General features: G+C 28.4%; 2 protein-coding genes and 1 non-coding gene across 3 annotated transcripts; all 3 read left to right on the top strand.

The window, feature by feature from the left end:
* The first annotated feature begins 2,856 nt into the window (after positions 1 to 2,856).
* LOC110611239 (probable plastid-lipid-associated protein 12, chloroplastic) lies at positions 2,857 to 11,534 on the top strand. Its single transcript, XM_021751431.2, has 11 exons — positions 2,857 to 3,172; positions 3,263 to 3,316; positions 7,807 to 7,881; positions 8,248 to 8,367; positions 9,258 to 9,449; positions 9,606 to 9,689; positions 9,779 to 9,871; positions 10,119 to 10,172; positions 10,290 to 10,369; positions 10,968 to 11,075; positions 11,189 to 11,534. The coding sequence occupies exons 1-11, from the start codon at positions 2,936 to 2,938 to the stop codon at positions 11,274 to 11,276; spliced, it is 1,185 nt and encodes a 394-aa protein (XP_021607123.1). The 5' UTR covers positions 2,857 to 2,935; the 3' UTR covers positions 11,277 to 11,534.
* Positions 11,535 to 17,795: 6,261 nt separating this feature from the next.
* LOC110612401 (peroxidase A2) lies at positions 17,796 to 19,704 on the top strand. The gene is made up of 4 exons (XM_021753175.2): positions 17,796 to 18,088; positions 18,192 to 18,383; positions 18,584 to 18,752; positions 19,194 to 19,704. The coding sequence occupies exons 1-4, from the start codon at positions 17,852 to 17,854 to the stop codon at positions 19,646 to 19,648; spliced, it is 1,053 nt and encodes a 350-aa protein (XP_021608867.1). The 5' UTR covers positions 17,796 to 17,851; the 3' UTR covers positions 19,649 to 19,704.
* A 1,186-nt stretch (positions 19,705 to 20,890) lies between these two features.
* TRNAA-AGC lies at positions 20,891 to 20,963 on the top strand. The gene has a single exon. It is a non-coding gene; the product is annotated as a tRNA-Ala (tRNA).
* The last annotated feature ends 232 nt before the right edge of the window (positions 20,964 to 21,195 follow it).

Raw genomic sequence — 21,195 nt, 5'->3', positions numbered from 1 at the left:
AAAAAATTGTATAAAACTACCTGGAACTAAGCTGGGACTGTCCTCGAATGTACTGTACTGGAATCAAAGCTTCGATAGTTGTATCAAATTGGAACAGAAAGAGTAGTAGAATTGAAATTTCAGTTCAGTTTTGATTTCTAGGCAAATTTAGAATCGGAACTGTGTGCGCCTATTCACGAGAATAGGATGTAGAATTAGAAGTGTGACATTGGTTGCTTCAGTTTTGAATTGAATTGTAAAAACGAAATGAAAACCAAATCAAATGCAATTGAAAGAGAAAATTGTGTTGATCCTAACGGAACCAAATATTTTTTCTGGTTCGTTATAGTCTTTTTTGATAATCTAATTTCCTAAGTCTGCTGTTTTCGCCAAGACCCTCAATCCAATACCGTTCCTATTTACCTACCCGTTCATCGCTATCCGAAGATTATCGCATTATACAAGAAGCAGAAGACAATCCCAAAATTTACTTTGTTTATTATCATTGCATCCTCTATTATACAGAGATTTGCATTAAGCATGAAAATACCCAAAACTGCAAACTAGATGAGGAGACAAAATCAACAAGAAACGATACAGCAAAAGCAGTCCGAGTCAATAATTTCTCCATGATTATAAGACTTGATACAGGGGCGGAAGAATGATACAAGGGTCTTTTGTGTCATTGAACGAAGGACTTCCACTTCCTACTCAACTCCCGTTTTCCGATCTGATTGCCTTCACCACTCATGTAAACTCAAGCAACCAGGTAATAGCATTACCTTAATATTGCAATTTTTATGAGCGAAGCTTCTGAGATCGATGAAGAACAAGAATCTAATGTTTTTATCAAATGCAATGTTAGCTGGAATTGATTTTGATTTGATAGGTAACTCATCTCGAGAGAACATCATGTGAAGAAGTAGTTTTTTTTTTTTATTATTATTCAGAATTATTATTCTCAAGATTATGAAGGTGGGAGGCAACAGGAAGACAAAAGATTACTCCATGGCTTTCACGAGAGGTGGAATAACGCCCCTTTTAAACACACCCAATTATACATTTACACGTCTTAAATAATAATCGTTTTAAAGAGTTTGTTACCTACTATCTCGTTATTTAATATCATCAATAATTGGTTTAGTCGGTATCCTTTAATAATAATGTATTTACTAAAAGTATTATGCACACATCATTTTTTATATTCCTACCATATATTCTATCAATTATAAGAATCAAATTAAATTGAATAAAAGTAAAAATTAATCTAAATTGAATTATCTTAATTCTGTTTAAATTGGTTCAGTCAATTAAACTTTTTAAATATTTTTTTTTATTTTAAAATTTAATTAAAATATTTTAATTTTAATTTTTCTTAATAATCACTATTAAACAATATAAATAAATAAAAATAAACTTAAAATTAAAAACTATAAAATTAAAAAAAAAAAAAAAAAAAGCTATATAGTTCATGTACCCAACTATATAAAATCATTCAAAAATAATTATTCAGTTAATTTTTTTTTTAAATTTTCTTTTATCAAAAATGAATTAAAACAATTTAAATGAAAATTTTGAAAATCAAAACTAATAATTATTTGCTTTGTATAGTTTTGCTTCAATTTTTTATCATTTATTTATATAATTTATTTATTATTTATTTATATATTAATATTTATATATTAATTTTAATATATAAATTTTATTAAATTTATTAAATTTTTTATTGGATCATTCAATAACACAAAAAATCATGAGTTAGTATTACTTCAAAAATCAATTATAAAATTGAGATCTAAGAAATTGAATGAATCATTTCAAAGATTTATGGAGGGATACACTGAAATTTTATAAGTTTATTTTGAAGTAAAAGAACAATTTGTCCATTGCAAGTCAATTAGACTAAATATATCTTTATTTACTATTCAAATTTTATATTTGATTGATCCATAATTATCCAAACCGAAAAATGTTTGTCTCTTCGCTAGACATTAGCGATGGCTCTTGAAGATTGCAGTGGGTTGGGCGACAGTCTCAATATGCTTGTGACTCTTGATTCAAGATTGCAAGATTGTTCCTTCTGTCTCTATGTGTTGTTGCTTTTCATTTCCTTCTTTATTTTTCTTTTTTCCTGCTTGTTGTTGCGCTTCTTAACATTCTGAGATTGTTTACTGTTGACTGATGGTGTTGCGGTTCTAGTTTGTTGGCAATCTTGTTGGTGAACGGTAGATGGTCTTCGTGCAACGCCTGATTTGCACATGGGCTTATTGGGCTTTTTGTTTGTGAGCATTTTTCTTTTGTGGTTTAAACCATTTATTAGTTTGTTTCTTTGATAGATTATATATTGCAGCCCACTAGGTTTTTAATGCAAAAATATTTTTTTAATAAAAATACAAAAATATTTACATAGTAAAAATATATTAACATTTAAAATATAAATAATACCCTTTTATAAAAATAAAATAAATATTATTTTTAATTTATTTTTATTATATTAATTTATATAAAAATATATTTTTTATATTTTTTAATATTAATTTTCATTAATTTAGCATATTTCTAGTCAAATGATTATTTTTTGCAAAAGTAAAAACCACTTAAAAAAATATCAAACTCATTAAACAAAACACCCACAAAATTAATTTAATAAATCTCATATTTCACTCTTTCAATTTCCGCTGTCATTTTAAAAAATAAAAAAAACTCATTAAATAAAATTGCTGGATAAAGGTCATATCACAAACATATAGAATTATTTTGCTTCGAACTGGCAAAAAGAAATTGCTAAAAGGTTTCTGATTTGTGAGAAGCCACGTGTCACGTTCCCAGTACTTGAGAGATTACGCATATCTCAGCTCTCAGTCCAACGCCACTAATAAACATAAAAATCTTAGTAATGTTTTATTTTTTCCGAATTGAAAGATTACAGAACCATTGAGTTTTCGGCTCTTCAACGATGGCTATGAAATTGAATCTTAGTGTAACTTTAAGCCTAGGATTGAATCCATTTCCCAAATTCAATTCAAAGAAGCTCCATGCATATGGCTGTAGAAGAGGTCTCCATGTTTCCCGCTCTTCTCTTGTGGAGGAACAGCAGCAATCTATCTCTTTCTCTAAACCCGAAACTCACTTGATTGATGCCCTTATTGGGATCCAAGGCCGAGGCAAATCCGCATCTCCTCAGCAACTGCAGGTTAATTTTTATTATTATGTAATATGTGTGATTTATTTAGATGTTATTAGAGGATGATAACTGATAAAGAGGGTTTTCTACTTTTTGTAGGAAGTGGAGAGCGCAGTGAAAGCTTTAGAAGGTTTAGAAGGCGTTCCTGAACCAGTATGTGATAATTTCTTTTTCAGTTTTAGCTATTAGTTTTCCATTTTCCTGCATATAGTCTGCTGGTTGCCTACTTACCCTGATGTGCAGCAACTCTGTGCTTAAGAGGGTAAATGTTCTTCTGGTTCTAACTGAATTATGATGCTTTTATTACATTTAGTTTAAACTGATTTTGCATTTTGGTTAATTGCATTCAGTTTTTATGATTAAATAATTCAATTCTTTTTGTTATAAGAATTCGTTTTAGTTTCCACTGTAAAAGATAAAATAAAGTAGTCAAATTAAATTTTGTAATTTATTTTTTTTAAAACATTATATATCTACAAAAGCAGGGAGTGTACACACCTATGCTATGTCCTGTTTTCTTTTACCTGTGTTCCTGTATAAGGAAATTGAAACTGTGATGGCTTGCTTTTGATGGGGCAACACAATGAGTAGCAAAAGTTTCACTTGATTGCTTGGAGCAAAACCATTGTACGGTGTGATGGGCTTTTGTAATCTGGAGTGTTTTAATCTAGTTATGTTGTCAGAGCAGTATTAAAACCGATTGACTGAAACTGAGTCTATAGTATAACGTGTATATATATAGTAACTGGTCTAAACTGTGGAAGCTTCAGCTCCCACTCCCACAGGAAGTGCCTACTCTTTCTCTGGCATGCAGCAAAGTTGTGCTACCTACACTTTCAGTTTTGCATTCCAGACGCACTGAATATCGCTGATGGTGTTCTAGATGTCGCATGGCTTGTGAAACTATTGAGCATTACCCTCTTGACATTGCCACTTCATGTGTTGGTTTTGGCGTTATGACCCCTTGTGTGTTGATATTTCCAACTCTGCCTAATCTATTTTCTGGTTGGTTTCTGAAACTTCTTGATTTACTATTGTGCTCCTTACTTGAAAATTCTGATTGTGCTACTTTGGGGAATTTGGTTTGGTACAAACCAATGGAACTTTAAGGCCAAGGAGCTTTCTTTAGAAGCTATCCTGTCTATGTCTCTTGATGTGCTATGGATTTATTCCAAGAGAGCACCATTCCAAATCTCCGCCCACAACATGTGCACCAAGTGTCACTTGGTCACTTCATGCAACCTAACTGACTCTAGCAAGTGCACTAAACGTTTCAAGTAATAAAGTAGTGGGAAAGAGTATCATCCCACGAAAATCAAATTATCATATGCAATGTTTTTAAAACTATCCCAGTCAATAAACTAGTGAAGGTAGAGGTCAAGTATTTAGGGTTTAACTAGGGTCAATCAAGGTTTAACCGATATAGTGTTAAAAAACAAATTAATGATATTTGAAAATTAGTAATTTCTTTATAAATAATATTTCATTATATTAGTAGTTAAATACATTTTATAATGATAATTAAAATAATTTTAGTTAAATTTTGATATGTAAATATTAAAAGTGATTTAACATTTTAATTGAAATTTTGTGTGATAATTTTACAATAATATTTAAAATAATTCATAACAATATATTTTGTTCATATTAATGAGAAATAAGTTTTTAAGAAATTTACATTTTATAAAACAATAAATAGAATATATTTTAAATTTAAATAGTATAAAAATAAAGAAATTTCATAGTAGTATTAATAATGTAAAATTATTAATTAATTATTGAAGTTACAAATAATGTTTTCTCTTTTAAAAAAAAAGACTGTGTGTGTGTGTGTGCGCGCGTGTGTATTCCTTCAGTAGGAAGGATAAGAACTAATAGAAGTGTCCACGCTTAGGGTTTTAATCTCCTCAATTGCAAGATTTCCTTTCATTTTTTTAAGTGAATAGACAGTTTCCAGTTTGCTAGTTAACCAGCTAATTCTTTCCAGTATATAGCAATTTTTTAAAAATAAGGGTTTGTAGTGCACTGAATTGGACCAGGCTCCGGTTCCCTGATAAACTGGTCCAAACAGCTGATCCTATTCAGTTTTCACAACTTTAGTATATTATAAAAATAGCTTGTTTAATTTAATAAGTTATGAGAATGGACAATAAAGAATCTCACATAAAAATATTACAAGACTTTTCAAGTGTTTATGTTGTGAAAAATTTTAATTTAAACATGAAGTGTTTTGGAGAGACATTTTGGAGGGAATCCAAAATTGATAAATTATATTATAAATTAAAACTTGGCACTTGGCACGTGATTAATTCAAACTGATAATTGATTACTCAAACATATCTATTTGAAAAGGTGTCTCTAACGGTCACAAATATATTAATTTAAAAAAGTGTCTCCAACAATCACAAGTAGTTACTCCAAACTCTATATATTCTTTCTTATTCTCCTTTAAATTTTCAATCTGAATTTCTTCTAGAAAATTACAGAGTTATTGCCTGTAATTTTCTTGGCTTTGTTATATTTTGAAGAAGTGTTGCCACACCCCAGCAGCAAATACAGTGGGGTAATTAATTCTAAAAAAAAAATATTTTCCTTTCACGCCTCAAAACCGATTTATACACCCACCGTTCTAACATAGTATATGTAGTTAAACTAATATCACTATTGTTATTTAAGAAACTAAATATCTAAGTTTAATTGAAACTAAGAATCAAAATAAAAATAAATAACTAAATTAATCTAAGGAACTGCTTATGATGGAAAGCATTAGATTACAACCATCATTTATGCTTGAAAATCAACCCAATGCATCTTTTGTAGCATAAAATATTAGGATTCAATAAAGTCAATTGTCCTTTACAAGTAGTATAATCATCTATATTAAAGATCCCTATTCATGTAATCAATAATCTAAATGAATCAAAATCAGGAATCCCTTATTGTTAATTTGTGCTCTTCAGTTGTGAACTAACATATATTATTTTCAGGGTCCCTCTTGAATAGTCCTAGTCCTGCAACACCCTTTTTAGATTCAATCATGAAATTAATTTAATAAATAAATTTTAGCTTCTCTATTTGAATTTCACTAGCTAGAATCATTTATGAATCAATAAACAGTAAACACAAAGCATTAAGGACAGTATTGCATAACCTCATGAAATAAAAGTAACCTTACTGAAATTAAAATAGCCAAGACAAAAATCTATTCTATTTTACAGATGGACATACACAAGAAGAAAAAAAAGCTATATCATGAAGTTTAAAGGAAAAAAATAAAATTCAAACTCTAGTGTTGTTGTTCCTTGAGCTTTAATATGTAGATGGTATTTTTTGCTTTTTACGTGCAGCAGCTAGGTTGTGGGTGAGAATCTTGCCATGTAGGCAAAGTCAATAACAACCTTACCACTATGATTAGAGGCCTTGCTTGCAAACTGTAAATATAGGCACATCAATCTTTGTGTGAGAATGCCAACACAGTGACATTTATTTGACCCAAAATACCACAAAATCGTTATAAAATCCAGTTGTAAGTTAACACAAAAATAAATAATTTAAATTTAGTTTAAATTAGTATGAATTGTATTTATTTAGACTAATGTAATAATTTTAACATCAAATGTTATATTAAAAATTGTGAATAACATTAATTGTATTTATTTATAAAGACTAAACTATTAGTAAATTGATTTCTTACCCATACTTAATAGTACCTGAAAATTTTAAATAGATATAATTAATGTATTTTTAAAATACTTTGGTATTCTTAAGTGTGTGCACAAAAAAGAATTATTGGAACACAAGTAACAAAATCAACAAAAAGGTATGTATTTGTTACAATTAGAATTTTCTATTTTGCGTACTTATAGTACATATATCTTATTAAAATGAAAAAAAAAAATATTTATGTGATGTAATATTTATTAATTGTATTTTCATTTAGTTAAGTACTTGTAATTTCTGTTGTTTTAATTTGATTAGGCATAAAAAAATTGACAAATATTATTATTAATTGTTATGCCATTAAATATATTAATGATTTAATAATTATTTTTAATAATATAATAATAATAATTTGTAATTAATTTTTAATATAGTGTTTGTTATGTGAGAAATATAGCGTTAGTCTAAATAACTGTAATTTTGTATTATTTTTAAATTAAATTATAGCTTTTTTCTTTTTTTTTTGCGTTAACTTATAATGGGATTTTATAGCCATTGGGTGGGATTTTAGTGACGCAATCCCACAACTTGTAGTATTGGCATTCTAATACAAAGTTTGTCGTGCCTTCATTTTATAGTGGTGGTAAGCAATGCCTGTAGTCATAGTGTTAGCGTTGTTGTTGACTCTGCCTATGTGGCAAAGTTCACTTTGGTTTGGAAAATATTTCCCAAATGACATAGACAGGAATTTTCTTTTTCTGCACACATTTGGCAAAAAGATCTTGAAGCTGTCTTTTGCTAATCACTACCTTTTGCTCTTAGCAAGTCTTGCATATATGCATCTAATTTTATGTAATCCAAATGCTTTTTCCTCTCTTTTAAGCTTTGTAACCTCCAGAAAACATGTTATGGCTTGATTTTGTTTTGTCATCTACCGTAATCTGTTGTTCCTTGCGAGTGCTTATGCTGTTGAATAACTACAGACAAGCTCAGATTTAATTGAAGGTTGCTGGCAATTGATGTTTACAACTAGACCAGGGACAGCATCTCCAATTCAGGTTAGATGACACTTCCTCATCATGTATGTTTGTGTGTGTGTGCCCATGCGGACATGTAAAGGATACTAAAACCTATTCTTAGCCTCTCATCAACGAATTTTAGCTTTTCTGATGAATTATCTTTTAATATGATCAAAGCTTATTGTTTCTGAGCACAAGGTCTAGAATTTGAATCTTGGGTACTTGGGTTGTGGAACCTAAGAAGACCTCTTGCGCAGAAAAGTGTGAATTTAACTTTAAATGCTTTAGAATGGCAAATTGTTTAACGGGGTTAATGCTACTTTTAAATGGCATGTCTATCTTTTCTTTGTTTTCATCTGTATTTTGTGCTCAATTATTTTCATTTGGTCTGCATATGTTTTGCAGAGAACATTTGTAGGTGTTGACTTCTTTAGTGTATTTCAAGAGGTATACCTTAAGACAAATGATCCACGTGTATCTAACATTGTAAGGTTCTCAGATGCAATAGGTGAGCTAAAGGTGGAGGTATGAACTCACTCACTATCTTTTGATTGTCAAATGCTTTTGAAATATCTATATGTTCAAAGTTATAGGAGCTATTGTGGCTGCAAGAACTCTGACTTGTCTTCTAGACCAAATTATCATGACCAGACTAGAAACTTACTTTCGTCAACCTTTTCAGCCCTTGAGCCTGCAGTTCACATCATGGACGTTAATAGAATCCTCATAGGTATTCTAATGAAGTCTTGGCTTATTTCCACCAGATTGTAATTAAGCATTCAACAGCATACTTCAACTTTCTTATTATTTTTTACCCAGAGCTTCGCCTATCTTCTGCATTACAAACTAGAAGGATTTCACACAATTTTCTGTTTTCTGTTCCTCTCAACAGCAGATTAACCTACTTAAAGCCAGAGAACTATGCCTTGACATAGAGGAAGAAAGCATAAAGTTGCTTAAAGGAACATCTATGTTCTTCATATTTATAATCTGAACATTTTCATTGGAAACACAATTTTCTTCATATCAACGATAGACATTTCTCCTTGAGTTTTCATTCCTCATCTCCAGTGAGAAGTGGCCAGGTGATAAGATGTTTTTAGTAGTGACGCGATGTTAAAGTTTAGACATCCAACTATTAAGTGGACTGCAATCTTGAATGTCAAGGAGTGTCTAGATAAATTATTAATGTTACTCGCTATTCCAATTTGACTTGCTCCCTTTCTTTCATTTCTTAGAATTGCCTTCCAAATAGTGAGTTGATGCTATTCTTCTCCTAAACAGTTCAGATAGCAAAAGATGCACTGGTTGTACCCTGGATTTCCATGCAAATATAGATCATATTTCAAATTTTTTCATACATTATACCTGCAGCCTTCTCTCTGAAATTTTGCATCTTGTTTGTCTTTACACAGGCAGCAGCAGCAATTGAAAATGGAAAACGGATCATATTTCGATTTGACAGAGCAGCATTTTCATTCAACTTTTTACCATTTAAAGTTCCCTATCCAGTGCCATTCCGGCTTCTTGGTGATGAAGCAAAGGGTTGGTTGGACACTACATACTTGTCCCCATCCGGAAACCTTCGCATATCAAGAGGAAATAAGGTAAATATAGTCTCCACAGTATCCAGCACATTAATTGAGCCCTCAGTGGCCTTCTCCATTTCCTTTGCTGGGGAGTTTTGTATTGAATGTATTGGCTCTGAAGTCTCCTGTTGTTTTAATTTACTAAAGATACACAGCAACATTTCTATAGTGCAGGGCACCACATTTGTGCTGCAAAAAAAAACTGAACCCAGGCAAAGATTGCTTGCAGCCATTTCTACAGAAACACAAGTCAGAGAGGTAAAATTGGAATTGTTTTTTTGAATAATGAGTTGAAGGAAATATTTTCTGCCAATATTCAACTGCTAATTTTGCTATAATTTTTACAGGCAATAGATGAGTTCGTATCTCTAAATAAGAACACTGCTAAAGACGAAATAGAACTCCTCGATGGAGAATGGCAAATGATATGGAGTTCACAGGTGACTGTGTGATGATATTAACATCCATGTTGAATTACTTAAAAACACCATTGCCTTATATCTGAAAATGATAGTAAATCGGAATCTATTCAATAGGGTTTGGGTTATTCAAATTCTATCACTCGTCTAGAATACATTCACTATAGTTTTCTTAGCAGATTCTCTCAACTTAGTTCATGAGTATTGTTATAACATTGCCAAGGTTTTACTTGGTACTCTGCTCAAATAAGCAGTTTTTCTATTGCAGACGGAGACAGACAGTTGGATAGAAAATGCTGCCAATGGTCTTATGGGCAAGCAGGTAGAAATATTTTCTGTTTGTTATTCTGACAATGGATACTAGTGCACATGACTATCATTCATGGGCTCATCCTGTTTGACTATTTCACTTCCTCACTTTCCTCATTTTACTTCTTAGATTGTCAAAAATAATGGACAACTGAAGTTTGTGGTAGACATCTTGCTTGGGCTTAGATTCTCCATGACTGGAACATTTGAGTGAGTTCACAAATTTTTATGCAAAAATATCTATTATGCATATGTTGTCTTTGATGGTAATTCTATACATAGAGGCAGAGCTATGTAAAAAGTTGTGGGATAAAGAACGTAAACATTAATTGCACCACCAAATTACATTAAATTCTGATTGGTTTTCGGATTGAGAATTCTAAATTTCTAACGCACTATTTGAATACATCATGTAAGTTAGCATTCCCATTTATGTGGAGACATGTGTGTCAAGTGGATTGTTCTTTTGACAAGGTTGAGGATTGAGGAAAGGATTGAAGTTCTAGTAAAAGGAAAAAGGAAAGCCAGAGAGAAATAGATGATATTTCAGAGGTGAAACTAAGTAGATGATATTTCAGAGGTTTTAAAAAGTTGAAGTGGAGAAGTGAAGGGACCAGGGTTGAGAGAAATAGATTTTGTGTTGGTTGGGAAAGGTCTTGTGAATTTAGGGAAGCTTTTAGTAAATGTTCTACGACATGTACTTAAGTAGCAATTTTTGCAGGGATGATAAGAATAAAAGCATTAGCAAATCAAAATTTTAGTTTGCTTTCTCTTTTTCAATTAGCCAATACCCATCAAATGTTTGCAGGAAATCTGGGACAAACAAATACAATGTTATAATGGATGATGCAGCGATCATTGCAGGCCCTTATGGATATCCTTTAGAGATGGAAACCAAGATTAACCTAGAGCTGCTGTAAGACTTGAATTCAATCTCCTTTATGACTTATCAAATTACCTATTCCACTATCTATCTAGTACTAGAGTTAGCCAGATTCTGTCCGCTAAAATATGATGTACATACTGCAGGTATACTGATGAAAAGATCAGAATTAGCAAGGGGTATAATGGCATTGTTTTCGTGCATGTACGGACAGATGGAACAAAGCAGGAATAGGCCAATGGTGTATCAAAAGAAAGAGTAAAATTTTATGGTACTTTAACTTGTACATCCATAGCAACAGGCCAAGGGAAAACATGAAACTAATAAGCTTTTTTGTTCTGTATGTAATTATAATTACAAGTGATATTGCCATGTAGCCAAGCTAACTCAGAAAGGCTAGTATTTTCGGCCTTGTTTGGTATATAATGAGCTATTTGTTGAAAACTGCTTATGAGGAAGTTCATTTCCCAAGAGATATTGTGTGTTCAGTTATACATGTGCATTCTCTAGGATGTTAGCTCTTCAATTATTATTATTATTATTATCATGTTTTTCCTTTTTTTCCAGGCTATTCCTCCTTAGAAGGTAACTTCTGCCATGGAGAGGAAGTTGGACCATTTTAAATCCCAGAACAAAATATACCTAGGTAAGTTCTTGGGAAGTCCTACTTGAATTAACTAATGCCTTATCTTACACCGGTAGGACAAATAAGGCATTGGTTTATATATATATGTATATAACACAGCTTTGTTTGAGGATCAACCTTCTTGTTTTAGATAAGGATGTGAAATGTTCAAATATAGTTGTCAGATATATTTACATTTAAATGTAAGAACCTCATGCAAATGTCTATGAGATTTGATCTTGGTAGATACTTTAATCTCTCTATCCATTTTCTAAATATATTGTAATATATTTTAGTTGTCAATTTCTAAATACATAGTTATTTACTCATTGAATTTTAGCATTATTAACGTTTTTGTTCATTTATAATTGAAAAATATAGATTAGTCTTTTCAATAAGTATTACTTATTTTTTTAATATGTATAAAAAAATAAAAATAAATAAAAATTATGAGATGGAAGAAATAATACCTAAAAGAATGAATTAATTAAAGTGTTTAACAAAAGTAAAATTTAAGGATGTTTTGAGTTTTTAAAAATACTAAGTCATGGTATTATTCTTGATCTTTTTGTAATTTACCTTATTATTTAATGATTACCATTATTGGAGGTGAATGGTTTTCTGATTAGTTTTCAAATTAATAGCATGAAAGTTCGAAGGGGAACAAACATATAAAGAAAAGGAAAGAGGAATCCTTGAAACATACACAATTTTTGCATATTCACAGTTGTAAACTATTTGGTTCGGTCCTTGATCTTCTATCTGCTTGCTTCTTCCTGGATAGAAGGCGTTTCTAGAAGTTGCTTCCGGGCTGCTGTTTTTATGGTTGATGGTGATCGGGGTAACCTGTCTGATTTGTGGGTTTTTGTGATTTATGCTTGTTTTTATAAATTTTGGATGTGTTGGGATGATAATGGATTTAGATATCTAATTCGATTCAATTTTAATAGATTTAATATGTTTATATAAATAATTAATTTAATATAAATATATATATTTTATAATAATATTTATATAAAAATTTATATTTTGATTTAAAAATTAAAATTTAAATATTTTTTAAAAGTATTAAATTTTTTAAATAAAAATTATTAATGAAAAATATATTTTATATAAATTATTAATTAAAATATATGAAATTAACGGTGTTTAAATTTTATTCGAATAATAATAATTAAATTTAAATTTGTGATGATTTTAAATAATTTATATTAATTTTTAATTAAATTTATGACGTATAAGCATATTTTTAAAATGAATTGAGGTTTGATTTAATAGCTCAACCGTTAGTATGGGTCACTTTTTATATATTGTCCATTGCCCCGCCTTGTTAATTGCTACAACTACAATATGGTAAAAAAACATAATTATGCATAGTCTGCATATATTCAACTCTTAGGGTTCCTTTGATTAGCAATGGAAATTCAAATTTTCAGAAAGTATGAAATTATTTATCATAATTTTATAACTTTTCGAAAAAGTAAATTCCTTTTCTTACCTCAAAGTAATTTTTTTATTTTTAATTTTATCATTTTTTATTTACGATTAAAATTAAGAGATATTTAATTATAAATAACTTTTATTTCAGAGAAAGAAAAGAAGTTAATAAATAAAAAATTTGATATTTTTCTCCATGATAATTTATTTTTAGAATTTCAATTTTTCTCCCTTATATAGCAACTTATCAATATTCAATTTTGTAATAATCTTATAATGTGACAGATTTGATAGATATCTCAGTCTTATTCTTTATTAAATTGTGACGGAATTTTTGATTGAGTTAGATTCTGAATTCTGCATCAGTTACTATTTAATATATAATTTTTCTATTTATAATAGGCGTCGAAACCACCAAAAATAAATTTTTACTTAAAAATTAAAAAATAAAACTTGTGATAATGGTAAGCAGGATCGATTTGTGATAATGTTAAGCAGGATCGATCTAATAGAGACTAGTAAGTAAATTAATTCTATTGAATGAATAAAATATATAAAAATAAAATAATAAAATAAAATGGTGAAGTTTTGAAGGTAGAGAAGTGAAAATAAATAAAACTAATTCAAAAAAAAGTAATTAAATTTAAGAAAGAGAATCAAGAGGAGAAATATTTAGTAAAATGAATAATTTTAATTTCAGTTTTATTGGTTGATCAAAAATATAAAATTAATTCAAAATTAATTATTGATAAACTAGTTATAGATACTGAAAACGCTTCAAATATCCAATCCTTTCTTAGATAAAACTAGTTAAGTAACGCTCGTTAATTAACTCTAACTCTTGGACAATCATAGGACACGCTCCTAGAATTTAATCCAATTACAGCATTAAAATAGCATTAAAAGATTTAGAAAGAGCTGGTTCTAATTAACAAATCGAGACACTCGGTTCATTTAAGTTAGATTATATTGTTACTTAGGAGAACCTTCCACAACCTAATCCACCACTTGTTTCAGATTAAACTAAACAATTACGTATTTAATCAATCTGAATGACAATATATTATTCGAATAACTGTACAATGGACTCTTATTGCAATAATCAATAAAATAGTAATAAACACTAGTTACAGAAATAATATAAATATAAAGAACAAGTAAATAAATAAAAGAATCACGTAAATCTCACAACTAATTGAACCGAGACCTTAATTATTCTTTAATTGAAAGAAGAAACTTAGTCGCTATGTTCATGGCTGAAACACCACAATGAGAAAAGTGTTTTCAACCTCCTACACTAATTAAGAATGGGAGATGAGAGATGAGATGTCCCTAGATACATCAGAATGTACTTTTTTTATAGTACTAAGAGTTCTAACTTAATATAAATATAAGTAGCTAAAATCAAGGTTGACTACATTTTGGCATATTAGAGTTATCTGTTTGTTTTTCGGATTTGAAACTAGATTATGTTTGTCATATATGTTATGCCCATAACACTGTTCGTCTGGGAATTAAAGTTTAAGTATAATTCTACTTCTTATTCTTCTATGAATTTGATTGTGTTCACGTTTGATTTCAGAAGGTAAAGTCCAAATTGAATTTTTCTCTTGGTATTCTCCAACCCTTATTTGACCTATTAAGATATCAGAATTCAAATAATCAATATGTTTTAAATAAAATTAAATTTAATATTTAAGTGTTTCAGAATATATTTTTTTTTAAATGAAAGTGTTTCAGAATATTAAAACTACAAAATGTGCATATTATCAAAATGGAGGAATTGATGTGTGCACAAGAGGTGCAATACTTTTCAACAACTTGAAGTGTAACATTATAATATTATTTGAATATTCAACTAGAAAAGTAAGAAATCACGAAAAATCAAGGCGAAGTCGAATTATTCATGTTAAATACCACATTTGGAAGGCATGAAAAAGAAATTGGCTTATTTAAAATTCGTGGATCCAAATTCAGTCATTATAAATTCACTTTTGGAAGTTCATATATGAAATATTTTAGTGTGTTTTGATATTTTTTATGATTCTATATGGATTAGAAGCCAAATTAGTAGAATTAAACTTAGTTTTACTCGTTTAAATATGATTATCTTATATTTTTTTATTCTAACTATAATTTATCTTATTTTTTTATTTTAATTGAAATTTGTTTTGTTGTACTAGGATTGAAAAATATTTTGTTATAAATAATCTTTATTTTATATGTAAAAAAAAAAAGTTAATACATAAAAATTTGATATTTATTTATATAATGAGAATTTATTCTTAAAATTTTGGTTTTTCTTTATTGTATATTAATTTATCAATATTCAACCTTGTGTCATTCTAATATAGATTTTTTCCTTCACATTAAAACTTTTTATGGCATTTTCTATGTGAAATTGCTTGATTATTTATTAGTTGGTCAGAAGTATAATTAAATAACTTTTAAAAAATATCACATTTTAATTTTTTATCAAGTCATGTGATTGAATTTTTTATTCTAGATTTGGCATCAACAAATCATCATAATTTATAAAAAAAAGTTAAAATAATCTAACATACCTAAGCTTTCAGAGCAAACTTGTTAACCACTCAAAACACCATGCAAGATCAAGATATTCCTCTTTAAAGACCACCTTTACAAAAATGAGCCCAATTCAAATTCAAAGGAAAGAAAAAAATAAAAATATAAATAAAAGAAAATAGTCGCAACACGAAAGTGGAAAAAAGAAAAATCAACAGGCCGAAAAAGAGAACTCTCCCTACCCAAAAAGACAGAAAAAGCCGATGAACTCAATAAAGATAGAGGTCCAGGCTCAAAGAAAAAGGATAAAATAAAAGATAAAAAATAAAAAAGAAGAAGAATTAGAGAAGGAGAACTTATTTTCCTTCATCCCATGTTAATGAAAGTTATTAACATTTGCATTATTTATGATTTGAGATTAATATATTGAACAACTAAAATCAAAATTTATTGAAAAAAAGCATAATGATTACATGCAAATTTATAAAAAAAAATTATAAATAATTTAACATATTATTTATTATACTCTAAATTTTATTAATTTTTTTAAAAAAATTATAAATTATTTTTTCAAAAACTTAATAAAATAATTACTCCACCAAGACAAAAGTAACTTTATAATTCTATGATAATTTAAAGCACAACAAATATAATTAATTTTTAATATATTTTAACATACTCAATTAAATTTCAAATAAATGACTATATAATTCTTGAAATTTCTTATTTATTTATTTTAGAAAATAGAATGAAATATCTCTTTTATAAAAGTTTTTTTTTATATTTTCATTAAATATTAACGATGGAGGAATAAAAGTAAATGATACTCAGAATGGCATTATTGAGATTTGATTTTATACAGCAATATATCTATGAATGTCATCATCTATCACACTATTAATTTTAACCTTTCTTTTTTGGCAGACACAACCTATTCACATGCTTCCTCTAATTCAATAATTATTATCAGACATTTATTTATATTTCAAACTCACTCAATTAAAATTTTATTTTATTTTATTTTTAATTAAAAAAATAAATATTATGTATATTTAAAATTATAACGATAACCACAAACATTTAGTTAATTCCATTAAAAATTAAATCAAATTAAATTAATTAAAAATTAAAATTTTAATATTTATAAAGCGAAGAAACCTATTTGAATTAAACTATTTTAATTTGATTGGTTTTATTCTATTTTTAATATTTTAAATTTTAATTAAAGTATTTAAATTTTAGTTATAGTTTAAACTTTTTATATTATCAAAAATAATATCTTAGTCACTAATCAATTCGGTTTTAGTGATTTTTTCTGAATAAAATTGAATCGAACTGAAATAATTGAAATTTTTAAAAATAAAAAAATTAAATTAAATCAAGCCAAACAAAATAAAAAAAGTAAACTAAAATTTTAAATTAATTCAATTTGATCAATTTTTTTTAATTTGAATCGAATGGGGCTTATAGCCAATTAAACTAAAAGGCATATCTAATTTCGCAAGCTTTAATTTTAATTAAGAAAGGATAAATAAAAAAAAATTAATTCATTTTTATTCAAATTCTAATTAATTGGATTTTGTATTTTTTATTTTAATTTGGTTTATTTATCTATTTATATTTGTTTTTCTTAATTTAATTCGTTAAATTTTCTTTTAAATCAAACTGCTCATCAACCCTTAATTAAATAACTAATTTTCTTATAAACTAATGAAAATTTGTGGGAATCAATCACATGGAAATATATATATATATAGGGATATAAATGGCATATAGATTTTCCAAAATTGCAGCTTATATGTCAAAACTCTACGATCTCACTGAATCATATATTGGTCATAATTAATTAAAGTCCAAGCAAATTTATTAATACACACAGACACTTTCAGAATTACTTCTTACATGCTTATTTTAAGAATAGAGTTCTAATTTTAAAAAATATGGAATAAATTTTCATTTTTCAATTCATAATTTTTTTATAAAAAAAATAAAAATTTACATGATAAAATTTTTAATTTCATCTGATATAACTCATTTCACAATAAAATAATTTAAATGAATTATATGCTTTATTTAAAAAAATATATATATATATATTTAGTGTAGGCAGGGACCGCGTCCCAGTTTCTCGTATCCTGCTTCTTGCCATCTATAAAATAGAAGGTGGAGGTCCAATTTGATACTTGTAATCAACACAGGAAATTAAAGGAAGAAAGAAAGAATGAAATCTCATTCTCGTTTTGCTTCTTCTTGTTCATTAATGCTAGTTTTAGGTTTAGCATGTGGATTACTGGTTGGAGGATGGTTAGCAAATGGGCAGCTGAGTCCAACATTTTACGACGAAACTTGCCCATATGCTTCTTGCATCATACGTCAGGTCATCAAGCAATCCATGCAATCTGATCCCAGGATTGGCGCTAGCCTCATCAGGCTTCATTTTCATGACTGCTTTGTTAATGTAACACTTCTCTTCTCTCTCCCTTCCATCTCCCACTGCTTAATTTTTTCTCTTTTCCATTTGATTTCATACAAAAAAAAAAGTGAAACGGGTTTTGTTTCAGGGATGCGATGGATCAATTCTGTTGGACGACAGTCCTAATATAGAAAGTGAAAAGGAAGCTGCTGCCAATAAAAACTCTGCCAGAGGTTTTGATGTTGTTGATACTATCAAGGGTAGGCTGGAGAGTATCTGTCCTTCCACTGTTTCTTGTGCTGATATACTCACAAATGCAGCTCAACAATCTGTTTCTTTGGTAAATATTTCCTGCAATATATTATTTTTCTTTTATCTGATATGGGCAAGTTTCATAGGAAAGGCCAAAAGTGAGCTAGCTTGATTGTTATACTGATTTTTTTTTTTAGGAAGATTGTTGTACTGATTAATCTTCATGTGTTGATGAATTTCTCAAGTCTTTTTTAGCATAGACTAATGATGTGTTTGTTTTTTGTGCAGGCAGGAGGTCCCTCGTGGAGTAATCTACTAGGAAGAAGAGACAGCACAACAGCAAACAAAACTCTAGTTAATATTAACATTCCAAGTCCCTTTGACACTCTTGGTGGTCTCAAATCTAAGTTTACAAATGTAGGCCTCAATGGAAACACTGACCTGGTTGCTCTCTCTGGTAACCCTTATTTCTTCTCTTTTTCCTCAAAAAAAAGTTTTATTAAAAGGAAAAAAAAATAAAAGAGAAAGAAGGGTATACAAATGATGCTTCTTTTTGTTATTAATATAGATAAGCTAGGTTGCCTGGCCTAGCTTGATTAGTGAAGAGAAATACCAATACTTGATATAGTATTACTGATACTTGATACAGTATTTCACGCAAAAAAATGAATAGATTCATATATAGTTAGCAAAAATTATTAAGTAATTTAATTAATTGGATCAATTAAAAACGAATCTAAAAAGTATTTGGTTCATTTTAAATTGGATTGGCCACTCAAAGTTAAAAAAATTACACAGAACTATGCAAAGAAAGGGCTACCGTGGAGCCGATTCAACATATGTGACGAGAAGGTCACAAAATTCATTTTGGCGCTAATGGCTTTTTCTCTCATTTTAGGTGCTCACACTTTTGGAAGAGCTCAGTGTTTAACTTTCAATGGTAGATTATACAACTTCAACAACACTGGTGTTCCAGACCCAACACTGAACACAACTTATCTGCAAAGACTTCGCCAAATATGCCCACAAGGTGGAAATGCAAGTGTCATAGCCAATCTTGAATTGACAACACCTGATGCATTTGACAATAACTATTTCTCTAATCTTCTATCAAACCAAGGCCTCCTCCAGAGCGATCAGGAACTATTTTCAACTACTGGGGCTGATACTGTCGCCATTGTCAACCACTTCAGTGCTAATCAGAGTGCTTTCTTTGAAAGCTTTGTGAAATCCATGATCAGAATGGGAAATCTTAGTGTTTTAACAGGAACTCATGGGGAGATCAGGTTGAATTGCAGAGAAGTTAATGCGAATTCAGCTACAGCAGATAGTATTCTTGTGAGCTTAATATGATTTAATGACTGTTATATAGATAATAATTAAAAATATATACAACTGGAACAGTACTCTCCATCATGGACCGTCAGAAATATCACAATTATGCCTATATATTTATAAATGATGAAAGTATTTATGATGTAATTTACTAGTAATTTTTGGCTGAAATGGTCTGCTTTTTTGAATTTGCTGGATACGGAACCGCATGAACTAAGGCCGTATAGTATATACTTTTAAGCAATAAAATGGGTTAATTTCATTCACTTTCTAAGAATTTTGATCCGTATAATTGTTATATAAGTTATTATATTTCAAAAAATTTTTATCCATGTTGAAAAAAAAATAAATTTTTACTTTGATTTATAACTAATTTTTTTATTAATGAACTTGTAAAGAGATAGTAAGAATATACGAATTTGAATCGAAAAATTAATTTAATTTAAATTTTTGCATAAAACTATATATATATTTTTTTCCAAATAAGTGATTAGGTGAGGTTTATTATAGAATCTGAGTAAATATATTTATCCACTTAATCAAACCCAATTAAATATACCAATATTTATCATTGATTAGGTTTTTGTACACTTTAATATTGGTAAGAATTTCTTTTATTTAAAAAAATACAATTTATTGTTGATGTTATATGAGTTTTATCCTTCACAGATCACATCCACAACAGCTAGAACTATTTATTCTCTTCCAAATTGATTCTGAATTTTGAATAAATTTTTATAAATTTTGAAATCTCATACAACTATAACGAACTAAAACGTCTTTCATTCACATAAATTAAATTTAATTAATAAAGTGTACAATTAATTGATTTAAAATTAAATTGAATCATATAAAAAATTAAAAACTAAATTATTCAGCCTTACAGTTAAAATCGAATTAAAATCGTAATGGAGAAAATTAAATCGAATCAAAATCGTAATAAGAAAATTAAAAAAATTAATTCAGTTAAATTCAATTAAAATCTATATATATGTTCTATTTTTAGTTGATACAAATTAATAAAAAAATAAAAATTTAATATAAAAATTTGTATTTTTTAGTTAAATTAAATTTATATTAAATTTTTATAAAAATATTTGAAATTAATTTAAAAAAATTCTAATAAATATATAAGTGAAATTGAACCTAGCTAAATAAAATTTTCTATGGAATAAGCTTAGAAGCCATTTATCAGTAATGTTCCTACTTTTCACGTCGGAAATATACTATACAGCGAAAACCTCATAAAGGAAATGTATAGGGGATGTAGCTCAGATGGTAGAGCGCTCGCTTAGCATGCGAGAGGTACGGGGATCGATGCCCTGCATCTCCATTATTACCAGTATAAGTTAGTTTTTAACTTAAACTAATTTTTTATTTTTTATTTTTATACTTTAAAACTTATAGTTAATTTTTTTAATTTTTCATTATTCAACATGTTTCTTGGCAATAATAGTTTGCGTAACTATTTTTTATGAGTTATTTAATAAAATTAACACTTAAAAATGTATTATAATTTTATTTATTATTTCCAAATATAAATAATTGTCGGTATGAGTTTTCTA

This window comes from Manihot esculenta, chromosome 3, assembly GCF_001659605.2.
Source record: "Manihot esculenta cultivar AM560-2 chromosome 3, M.esculenta_v8, whole genome shotgun sequence".
Lineage (NCBI taxonomy): Eukaryota > Viridiplantae > Streptophyta > Magnoliopsida > Malpighiales > Euphorbiaceae > Manihot > Manihot esculenta.
Note: the sequence above shows the minus strand (reverse complement) of the source record. Positions and strands in the feature narration are given on the sequence as shown.